The 12,047-nt window shown below is 44.8% G+C and overlaps 1 protein-coding gene and 1 non-coding gene across 2 annotated transcripts in view; one reads left to right on the top strand and one right to left on the bottom strand.

The window, feature by feature from the left end:
- Window positions 1-4,521: 4,521 nt before the first annotated feature.
- LOC123454323 lies at window positions 4,522-4,627 on the bottom strand. Its single transcript, XR_006633302.1, has one exon. It is a non-coding gene; the product is annotated as a U6 spliceosomal RNA (small nuclear RNA).
- A 2,027-nt stretch (window positions 4,628-6,654) lies between these two features.
- The window catches only part of Ecscr (endothelial cell surface expressed chemotaxis and apoptosis regulator), a 15,612-nt gene continuing 10,219 nt past the window's right edge, over window positions 6,655-12,047 (top strand). Inside the window, 2 exon segments of the mRNA XM_045132532.1 lie at window positions 6,655-6,675; window positions 6,677-6,767. Coding sequence (XP_044988467.1) covers window positions 6,655-6,675; window positions 6,677-6,767 — 112 coding nt within the window.

Genomic DNA, 12,047 nt, shown 5'->3' on the forward strand with positions numbered 1-12,047 from the left:
CTCAGGGTGGCCTTGAACTCATGGCGATCCTCATACTTCTGCCTCCTGAGTACTGGGATTAAAGACATGTGCCACCACACCCAGCTTTTGTTTATTTATTTATTGATTGATTTTTTGACGTAGTGCCATGTGCAAGATGGGTTCCCTTGATACCTCTGAGGTACATGGTACAGCTCATCTTTCTCTCTTTTTGTTTATTTTTATTTATTTATTTGAGAGCGACAGACAGAGAGAAGGAGGCAGAGACAGAGAGAGAGAGAGAGAGAGAGAGAGAGAGAGAGAATGGGCGCACCAGGGCCTCCAGTCACTGTAAAGGAACTCCAGACACGTGACCCCCCTTGTGAATCTGGCTAACGTGGGTCCTAGAATTGAGCCTAGAACCAGGGTCCATAGGCTTCACAGGCAAACGCTTAACTGCTAAGCCATCTCTCCAGCCCTTGTTTTTGTTTTTTTGTTGTTGTTGGATTTTCGAGGTAGGGTCTCACTCTGGTCCAGGCTGACCTGGAGTTAACTCTGTAGTCTCAGGGTGGCCTTGAACTTACAGCAATCCTCCTACCTCTGCCTCCTGAGTGCTAGGATTAAAGGCGTGTGCCACCACGCCCGGCTGTTTTTGTTTTTTGAGGTAGGATCTCACATGTGCCATCATGCCAGGCTTAGTATAAAATTTTAGGAGAGAAAAGACAAGAAGGGCTTAAGCCTAGAACATAAGAGAAGGAAGCAAGGGGGAGCTCTTATTCAGGAAGGCAAGGTGGGGTTTGCGAAGCCCACCTTGAGACTCAGGTCTGGGTATTTTTATGGGAGCAGCTATGTGAGGAGGAAGAGCTTTACAAGCTTTTTTATGAGCCCCATGGATGGGTGTCTGGCTGATTTGGCCAGTCGACTCCTGATGCCAGGAGTCTGGGGTCAGGAATTTTGGAAAGGGGCAATCTTCTCAGAATGTTAATTCTCTAGGAAGGGAGTGGAAGGTCTCCTTGCAGAGATGAGGAAAGACCAGCTCCTTCTGACATTTATGAATGAAGTGTAGTGACCTAGATTTTCCCTACAGGCCCAAGGACAGTTCCTGCAGTTAGCCAAGGGAAAGCCATTGACTGTAGGGCCTGTCACCCTAAGCTGCCTAGACAGTTTCTGTATCCTATCAGAAGGGGACCAGAGAAGAGGGACTAGAGAAAATAACAGGAGGAGATTATGATCAAAAAACATTACAGATAAGTATGAAAGTTGTCCTACCTGGGCATGGTGGTGCATGTCTTTATCCCAGCACTAGGGAGGCAGAGGTAGGTGGATCGCCATGAACTCGAGGCCAACCTGGGACTACAGAGTGAGTGCCAGTTCAATCTGAGCCAGAGAGATACCCACCTTGGAAAACAAAAGAGATGGTTCAGTGGTTAAGGTGCAGTCTAAGGACCCAGGTTTGAATCCCCAGTACCCATATAAGCCAGATGCACAAGGTGGCACATGCATCTGGAGCTCATTTGCAGTGGCTAGAGGCCCTGGTGTATTCATTTGCTTTCTCTCTCTCTCTCTCTCTGCTTATATATAAATAAAATTTAATATTTTTTTTCTTTTTATGAGAGAAAGAATTGGCACACAAGGGCCTCAGCCACTGAAGTCAAACTCTAGACACGTGCACCACCTTGTGCACATGTGTGACCTTGTGCTTGCATCACTGTGTATGTCCGGCTTATGTGGGATCTAGAGAGTTGAACATGGGTCCTTAGGCTTTGCAGGCAAACTCAAAGCATGGAAATAGAACCCATGCTATCAGGCCTTGCAAGCAAACACCTTCAACTGCTAAGCCATCTCTCCAGCCCAGTAAAAATATTTTTAAAGAAAGATAAAGTAGGGGGCTGGAGAGATGGCTTAGAGGTTCAGGTGCTTGCCTGCAAAGCCAAAGGACCCAGGTTCAGTTCCCCAGTACCTCTGTAAGCCAGATGCACAAGGGGGCACACACATCTGGAGTTTATTTGCAGTGGCTGGAGGCCTAGGCACGCCTATTCTCTCTCTCTCTCTGCCTATTTCTCTCTCAAATAAATAAATCAATAAAAATATAATATTTTTAAAAAGAAAGATAAAGCAGGGGCTGGAGAGATAGGTTAGTGGTTGAAGGTACTTGCTCGCAAGGCCTGACAGCATGGGTTTGATTTCCCAATACCCATGTAAAGCCAAATCCACAAAGTGGTGCATGTGTCTTGAGTTTGTTTGCAGTAGTAGGAGGCCATGGCACACCCATGCTCCCCTTTTCTCTTTCCTTTCTCTCCCAAATAAATAAATAATATTTTTAAAAAATTCCAAAAGGGCTGGAGAGATGGTTTAGCAGTTAAGACACTTGCTTGCAAAGCCCAAGGATCTATGTTCAATTCCCCAGTAACCATGTAAGACAGATGCACCAGGTGACACATACATCTGGAGCTTGTTTGCAGCAGCTATAGATCCTGACATGCTCGTTCCTCTCTCTCAAATAAATAAGTAATTTTTTAAAATAAAAAGATAAAGTAAACCAGGTGTGGTAGTGCACACTCAGAAGGCAGGTAGGAGCATTGCCATGAGTTCAAGGCCAGTCTGGCTCTACAGAGTGAGTTCCAGGTCTGCCTGAGTTAGAGTGAAACCCTATCTCAAAAACAAAGACAAACAACAAGAAAAAAAGATAAAGAGCTGGAGAGATGGCTTAGTGGTTAAGACACTTACCTGTGAAGCCTAAAGACCCAGGTTTGATTCCCCTGTACTGACGTAAGCCAGATGCATAAGGTGACTGATGCATCCGGAGTTCATTTGCAGTGGCTAAAAGCCCTAGTGAGCCCATTCTCTTTCTTTCTCTCTATCTGCCTCTGTCTCTTTGTTACTCATAAATAAATAAATAAGTAAATAAATAAGACATGGTGGCACATGCCTTTAATCCCAGCACTTGGAGGCAGAGGTAGCAGGATCACCATGAGTTCAAGGCCACCCTGAGACTAAAGGCCAGCCTGAGCTAGAGTAAGACCCTACCTCGAAAAACCAAAACCAAAACCAAAAAAAAAGATAAAGTTAAAATAAATAAATAAATCAACAAAAATGTAAGAGAAAACTATCAGCACACACCTTTAATCCCAGCACTAGGAAAGCTGAGGTAGGAGGATTGCTGTGAGCTGGAGACCAGCCTGGGCCTATAGAGTGAGTTCCAGGTCAGCCTGGGCTAGGGTGAGACTCTATGACAAAAAACAACAACAAAAAAAATATGATGGAGAGATGGCTTAGTGGTTAAGGCATTTGCCTGCAAAGCCAGAAGACCCAGATTTAATTCCCTAGGACTCATATAAGATAGATGCACAAGGTGGCACATGTGTCTGGAATTCGTTTGTAGTAGCTAGAGGCCCTGGAATGCCCATTCTCTCTCCCTCTCTCTCAAATAAGTAAAATTTTAGAAAAAAAAAAAGAGAGAGAGAGAGAGAAAAGACTGCCAATCATGTAGATGACTGTACATATTATATATATTGTTATAAACTGGCAAGAAATTTACAATGGTAAAATGAATATTATCGAGGTAGGATTAGAAGATTTCTCTATTTTTTTGTTTGTTTTATTGTTTTGAATTTTTTTTTTTTTTTATTTTCGAGGTAGGGTCTCACTTTGGCCCAGGCTGACCTGGAATTCACTATGTAGTCTCAGAGTGGCCTTGAACTCACACAATCCTCCTACCTCTGCCTCCTGAGTGCTGGGATTAAAGGGATTAAAGACGTGTACCACCATGCCCAGCTCATGTGCCATTTACTTATTTATTTAGGAGCGAGAGATAGAAAGGCGGGGAGAGGGAGAGAATGGGTGCTCCCAGGGCTTTCAGCAACCACAAACAAACTCCATGCATGCACCCCCTTGTGTATCTGGTTTACATGGGTCCTGGGGAATTGAACCTGGGTCCTTTGGCTTTGCAGGCAAACGCCTTAACTGCTAAGCCATCCCTATAGCCCTCACATGCCATTTTTGTGTCTGGGTCTACATGGATGTTGGGGAATTGAACTCAGACCAGCAAGGTTTATAAACTCACTGGGCCATCTCCCCAGCCAGATTTCTCTGTTCTTTTTTTTTTTTTTTCCCCCATGCTTGTAATTTTTTTAAATTCATATTTTTAAGAATTATAAAACTTTATTTTTAAAAATTCCTACATTACAAATTTGAAACCTGAGGAAAGTCCTCCCCCTACCCCACCAAAAGAGTTCACAGATGTGGACCACAGAGAAAGTTCCTCATCTAAAATAATAATGGTTAGCTAGACAGAGGATGTCACCCACAGACATTATTCCAACCTCCAGCGGGCAGTGCATCCCCTCAGACAGCCATAGTACCACGGCTCTCCATCCAGAATTCACAGTTCAATTCCTATGCTTAATCGGGAGGGGAACGTATGTGGACCACAAGGGGAAGCACTATTCTCTGTCTTTAGTTTTCCACTTGATTTGAGGTGGGTTTTTCATGTTTTGTTGATTGTTTTGATGCAGTTTTTATTATTCCCTTTTACTTTTGAACAATAAGTGAATGTAAACTTTAAAAGGAATGGAATGCTTCACGGATTTGGGTGCCATTCTTGCTCAGGAGCCATGTTAATCCTTCTGTATTGTTCCAATTTTCGTATATGTGCTGCCAAAGTGAGCACTTAAATTTATTTTTTATTTTTTTATTTTTAATTTTTTTTTTTGGTTTTTCCAGGTAGGGTCTCACTCTAGCCCAGGCTGACCTGGAATTCACTATGGAGCCTCAGGGTGGCCTCAAACTCATGGCGATCCTCCTACCTCTGCCTCCCGAGTGCTGGGATTAAAGGCGTGCGCCGCCACACCCGGCTCTTAAATTTATTTTTTATTGACAACTTCCATAATTATAAAGAATATCCCATGGTAATTCCCACCCTCCCCCCACTTTCCCCTTTGAAACTCCATTCTCCATCATATAATCCCTTCCCCATCTCAATCAGTCTCTCTTTCATTTTGATGTCATGATCTTTTCTTCCTATTATGATGGTCTTGTGTAGGTAGTGTGGGTCCTGGCGGTACTGAAAAAGGCGCAATGCTGGGCTGCAGTCTTCAGGAGAGTGAGCCAGTGCTTGAGTCCTGCTGTTGACTTGCTGGGTGAGACTAAGAACAGGTGCTGCCTGGCTACAGAGTGCCTCACCCCATTGGCCTGGAAAAGCAGAGGAACATATGGCATGTGGGACTCTTGTTTTTTGTTTTCTTTCTTTTTCTTTAAAAAAATTATTTATATACTATAAAAGCATATGCTCCACAAAGTATGAAAATCTGAAAGAAATGGATGATTTCCTTGATTTATATGACCTACCTAAATTAAATCAAAATGAGATTAATCACTTAAATAGACCTATAACAAATATGGATCCAAACAGTTATCAATAATCTCCCAACTAAAAAAAGCCCAGGCCCAGATGGATTCACTGCTGAATTTTACCTGACCTTTAAGGAAGAGCTAACACCATTGCTTCTTAACGTTCAAGACCACCCTGGGACTGCATAGTGAATTCCAGGTCAGCCTGGACTAGAGTGAGACCCTACCTTGAAAAACCAAAAAAAGAAAGAAAACAAATTACAATAAATGTTGGCAAAGATGTGGAAAAGAGGAACCTTTCTACATTATTGGTGGGAATGTAATTTGGTACAGCCAATTGTGGAAATCAGTGTGAAGGTTCCGGAGACAGCTAAAAATAGATATACTATATGACCCAGCTACACCACTCCTAAGCATATATCCCAAGGTCTCTTTTCATTATCTTACGGATACTTGCACAACTATGTTTACTGGTGCTCTGTTCACAGTACCTGGGAAATGGAACCAGTGGGAGGGGGGACTTGGGAGGGGGGAAAGAGAGAGTGTTCAAGGGGATTATGACCATGGTATATTTATATTTACAGAAGCTGTCAATAAGGTTAAGAAAGAAACCAATATATATATATATATATATATATATATATATATATATATATATATATATATATATTTATTTATTTATTTATTTATTTGCAAGCGGAGAGAGAAAGACAGAGACAGAGAGGGAGAGAATGGGCATGCCAGGGCCTCTAGTCACTGCAAATGAACTCCAGATGCATATGCATCTGCCTACGTGGGTCCTGGGGAATTGAACCTGGGTCCTTTGGCTTCACAGGCAAGCACCTTAACGGCTAAGCCATCTCTCCAGCCCTGTTTTCTTTATAATTTGGAATAAAAACGGTGTGTGCAAGACCTCCGTGAAAGATGCCTGGAGCCCCATTTGGACCGGGAGCCCTGAGGAGGAAGAGGAATGTGGGGAATCCAGAATCAACCGTGCATGGGCGGCTGGTGGGCTGAAGTTAGGTCCGGCCCTGGGAGAGGAAAACCTGCTTTGAAACAGTAGATTTTTGGGAAAATCTCCAGGTACTGTGTGGGGAGACCTGAGGGACCCTCTCCAAGGACAAAGTGAGGACGGGGCCAGGCTGCCACCATGGGTCACCGCACACAGGGGCCGGGCCAGTCCACACAGTCAGAGCTGCTTAGCCTCACATCCTCATCTGCGGCGGGCGGGCTGAGCAGGGTTTCTGGAGCCAGTCCCAATCTGTTTCCTTCTATTCTTTGACAGGAAGCTCCTGGAGAGCCACCCCGCCCCCACCCCGCCCCAGCTCTCCCTCTCTCTTCTCCACTATGGACCGAGACTCCACCGAGCTCCTGCCGGCCAGCCACACACCCAGATGACATGGGGACCATCGGAGCTGCTCAATTGCGCTCTGCCATCCTGGGCTTACTCCTGCTCCAAGGTAAGAGGCACCTGCCGCTTTCCCCCAGCAAGTCCCAGCCTTCCCTCTTCTGGGACACATACCACACTTTCCCATCCAAGGCTCTGTCTGAGGAAAGGGAAATTCCAGAGCTTTTCCATGAAGAGACCAGCTGCACTGGAGGATGGGCAGTTTTACTCAGTCAGGGGTACGACAGATACTGCTAGTCTTATTGATGGGCCGCCCAGAGGGTCTGGCCCTCTGAAATATGAAAAGTAGCTGGCTGGCTGAGAGATGAGGCTGGATGGCTCCTTCCAAGGGGCCCACAAGCAGGAAGAGCCTTTGGTTGCTCCATCAATCCTCCCTTCTGGTAGAGACACCATGATCACTCTATGGATTGTTCTAGCACAAAATTCTACCTTGAGATTTGCAGGTGTTGGTTTTTTCTTCTTTGCTGTGAGAAATTGCAACCTGGGATTTTCAAACGTTCATTTTAGAAAAAAAGTATCTTATTTATGATGGGGGGATGGGCACACCAGGGCCTTCAGCTATTGCAAATGAACTCCAGATCCATGCACCACCTTCTGCACCTGGCTTACGTGGGTCCTGGGGAATTGAACCTGGGTCCTTTGGCTTCTCCGGCAAATGCCTTAACCACTAAGCCATCATCCAGCCCCAAACGTTCATTTTAATCTCAAGCCACAAGAGAGTCTGGGGTTAGACACAAAGAACTATTATTTTTATTTATTTATTCACTTATTTATTTTTCAAGATAGGGTCTTGCTGTAGTCCAGGCTGCCCCAGAATTCACACTGGAGTCTCTGGATGGTCACAAACTCATGGCAGGCCTCCTACCTACACCTCCCAAGTGCTGGGATTAAAGGCATGTGCCACCACAACCAGCTTCAAAAAACTATCTGAAGAGGATGTGCATAGCCCCAGGGTCTCAATCAGATGGCCTGGGGGTGTGACTGGAAGCAACACCTGTCAGACAGGGCTCCAGAGGGCAGCTCACCAGTAGAATCATGTAGATCATCAGGGTCCTTCAATTAGAGATCAGTTGCTGGGAACCATGAGAAGTCTAGGACACTCTGACTCACAGGGCCTCCACTTCCCTTAAGTCACATATCTCCCCCCTCCCCCAGTCCTCTGTGGACCATTTATGAGACCGCTCCAAGCTAAGAGTGGGTCTGACTGCTTGAGGAGGAATGAGAGGGCCTGAACACCAGGCAGCTCTCTGGAAGCCCGTGGACTCCTCCGTAGCCCTGCATTCCCCCAGAATAAGCAGAGATTGGTCTGGGGCTGGGAGGCCAGGCAGGACAGCTCCCGAGGCACTTCGCAGGCTTTCCAACTACCTGCCTCTGATGTACCTAAGCCCCTGGCCCCTAACTTTCCTAACCTCTCCTCCCAGGCCTCAGAGTACGTTCTGTCTGCTTCTCTTTGGTGAAGACTGAGAAATGGCTGGAGTCCATTCATGTCCACAAAAGGACTTGACTACAGAGAGTCAGGCGGTCTTTGGACTTGAGGATATGGGACAAATTTTTAAATATCTAGCACTCATTCAGCATGGACTATTTATTGGGTCCTATGTAAGAACTAACTTGACATACTTTTTTTTTTTGGTTTTTCAAGGTAGGGTCTCACTGTAGCCCAAGCTGACCTGGAATTCACTATGTTGTCTCAGGGCATTTTCTTTTCTTTTCTTTTCAATATTTTATTTACCTATGTATTTAAGAAAGAGAGAGAGAATGGGCACACCAGGGCCTCTAAGTCACTGCACACGAACTCCAGACGGATGTGCCTCTTGTACGTCTGGTGTTGGGTGGATACTGAGGAACCGAACTCTGGTGCTTAAGCTGTGCGGGCAAGTGCCTGAACTGCCATTGCTCCAGCCCGATTCACTTTCCTTTCCCCACAACAACTTCTCTCTCTCTCTCTCTCTCTCTCTTTCACACACACACACACACCCTCTTTCTCTTCCTCTGTGTGTGTGTTGGTGCTGAGGATCTAATCCAGGGTCTTATACATGCTCTGTCATAGTCCCAGCTCCTCACTTGAATTATTGATTGATTGATTTTTGAGACAAGCCCGACTGGCTGTTTTTTGTTTTTAATTTTTTTGTTTTGTTTTGTTTGAGGTAGGGTCTCATTTTAGCTCAGTCTGACTTGGAACTCACTATGTAGTCTCAGGGTGGCCTCAAACTCATGTCGATCTTCCTACCTGTACCTCCAAAGTGCTGAGATTAAAGGCATGCACCACCACACCCAGTCCCCCCTTTTTTTAAATGTGAGAGAGTGAGATCAAAGCAAGAGAGAGAGAGAGAGAGAGAGAGAGAGAATTTGCACTCACTGGCCGCCAGCCACTGTAATTGAACTCCAAATGCATGTACCACCTTGTGTTTATGTGTGACCTTGTGTGCTTACACCTTAACCACTAAGTCATCTCTCTAGCCCATCAGTTGAATTTTAAAGAAGAGAATTTAGGTCCAAATTAGACAGTGAGTAACAGCCAGACCTTTTAACTCAAACATGTTAGACTCCTTCTTTTGTTTTCTTTCTGTCTCTCCCTTAGTTTTTTTAAAATATTTTTTATATTTTAATATTTATTTATTTATTTACTTGACAGAGAAAGAGGGAGAGAGAAAGTGAGAGAATGGGCACGCCAGGGCCATCTCCAGCCACTGCTAACAAACTCCAGACATGTGTGCCCCCTTGTGCATCTGGCTAATGTGGGTACTAGGGAATCAAACCTGGGTCCATTGGCTTTGCAGGCAAACGCCTTAACCACTAAGCCATCCCTCCAGCCCTCTTTCTTAGTTTTTTGAGGTAGGGTCTCACTCTAGCCCAGGCTGACCTGGAGTTCACTATGTTGTCTCAGAGTAGTCTCAAACTCATGGCGATCCTTCTACCTCTGCCTCATGAGTTCTGGGATTAAAGGCATGCACCACCACTCTGGCTCTCTTTATTCCAAGGTCTCTCTTCAGACCAGCTGACCTCACTCTATAGCCCCAGCATGGCCTCAAGATCACAGTAATTCTCCTACCTCAGACTCCCCAAGTGCTGGAATTAAAGGCATGTGCTATCACACCCGGCTACGAATCTTATTTTTTTAAGAATTTAATTTTTAAATAAATGAATTTTTATTTGTTTATTTGAGAGAGAGATAGAGAGAATGGGTGTGCTAGGGCCTCCAGCCACTGCAAAGGAAATGCAGACACATGTGCCACCTTGTGCATCTGGCTTAGGTAGATCTTAGAAATCAAAACAGAGGTCCTTTGGCTTAGCAGTTAAGGCACTTGCCTACAAAACCAAATGACCAGAGTTTGAGTCCCCAGTACCCATGTAAAACCAGATGCTCAAAGTGGCACATGTATCTGGAGTTTGTCTGTAGCAGCGAAAGGCCCTAGTGTGCCTATTCTTTCTGTCTGTCTGCCTGTCTCTCTTTCTATCTCTCTCTGTTTGCAACAGTATATTTTTATTTATTTATTTATTTTTTTAATATTTTATTTATTTATTTGAGAGTGACAGAGACAGAGAGAAAGACAGATAGAGGGAGAGAGAGAGAATGGGCACGCCAGGGCTTCCAGCCTCTGCAAACGAACTCCAGACGCCTGCGCCCCCTTGTGCATCTAGCTAACGTGGGACCTGGGGAACCGAGCCTCGAACCGGGGTCCTTAGGCTTCACAGGCGAGCGCTTAACCGCTAAGCCATCTCTCCAGCCCTATTTTTTTAAATTTATTGGAGAGAGAGAGAAAGAGGCAGATAGAAAGGGAGAGGGAATGGGAATGGGCACGCCAAGGCCTTCAGCAGCTACAAATGAACTCCAGACACATGTGACATCTTGTGCATCTGGCTTACATGGGTCCTGGGGAATCAAACCTGGGTCCTTTGGCTTTGCAGGTAAATGACTTAACTGTTAAGCCATCTCTCCAGCCCATTAAAAAATATATATATTTTTTGGGCTGGAGAGATGGCTTAGCTGTTAAGGCGCATACCTGCTAAGCATAACGATCCAGGTTCAATTCTCCAGGTCCACTTAAACCAGACACACACGGTGGCGCCTGGGTCTGGTGTCCGTTTATAGTGGCTGGAAGCCCTGGCACGCCCATTCACACATGCACACACACACACACACACACACACACACACACACGCACTCTCCCTCTCTCTCTGTTGGCTAATAAATAAAAAATATATATATATACATATATACATATATGTACATATATAAAATATATGTTATATATTATATATTATGTATATATATATATAATATACATATATTATAAATATACAGATATATTATATATATATATATATATTTTGCCCGGCATGGTGGCACACACCTTTAATCCCAGCACTCGGGAGGCAGAAGTAGGAGGATCCCTGTGAGTTCAAGGCCACCCTGAGATTACATAGTAAATTCCAGGTCAGCCTGGACTAGAGTGAAAAACCCTACCTCAAAAACAACAACAACAACGAAAAGTATTTTTATTTATTTATTTGAGTGAAAGAGAACCATTTCCCAGACACATGTGCCGCTTTGTGCATCTGGCTTTCTGGCTTTATGTGGGTACTGGGAATTGAATCCAGGCCAGCAGGCTTTCAAAACAAGTACCCTTAACCACTGAACCATCTCCCCAGCCCTTTAGAGAGGAAACTTTTTATTTTTATTTATTTAATTTTTTAATTTTTAATTTTTTTTTACTTTTCAAAGTAGAGTTTTACTGTAGCTCAGGCTGACCTGGAATTCACTATGGAGTCTCAGGATGGCCTCAAACTCATGGTGATCCTCCTACCTCTGCCTCCTGAGTGCTGGGATTAAAGGCAGGCGTCACCACTCCTGTCTACAGAGGAATCTTTACAGGTGACACTTTAGGAGAGGAAGTGGGACAGAAGGCAAAGAGAGGGCAGGCTATGAGACTTATGCTGGCGACTCGGAAACTCCTCTTGAGCTTCTTCATTTTCCTGGTAGACATAGGAAGGCAGGTGCATTGTGACTTCCATCCCTTACAGAACTTAGATGCCACATCAGGTATATTCAGTCAGTGAACTGATGGTATTCAAGGCTGTCATGGGTTGAAAGGGTTCCCTCTAGCCTGGGGTTGCTGCAAGTTTTTTTCTTTTTTTTTTTAATTTTATTTGTTTATTTATTTGAGAGCGACAGACACAGAGAGAAAGACAGATAGAGGGAGAGAGAGAGAATGGGCGCGCCAGGGCTTCCAGCCACTGCAAACGAACTCCAGACGCGTGCGCCCCCTTGTGCATCTGGCTAACGTGGGACCTGGGGAACCGAGCCTCGAACCGGGGTCCTTAGGCTTCA

This window comes from Jaculus jaculus, chromosome 13, assembly GCF_020740685.1.
Source record: "Jaculus jaculus isolate mJacJac1 chromosome 13, mJacJac1.mat.Y.cur, whole genome shotgun sequence".
NCBI lineage: Eukaryota > Metazoa > Chordata > Mammalia > Rodentia > Dipodidae > Jaculus > Jaculus jaculus.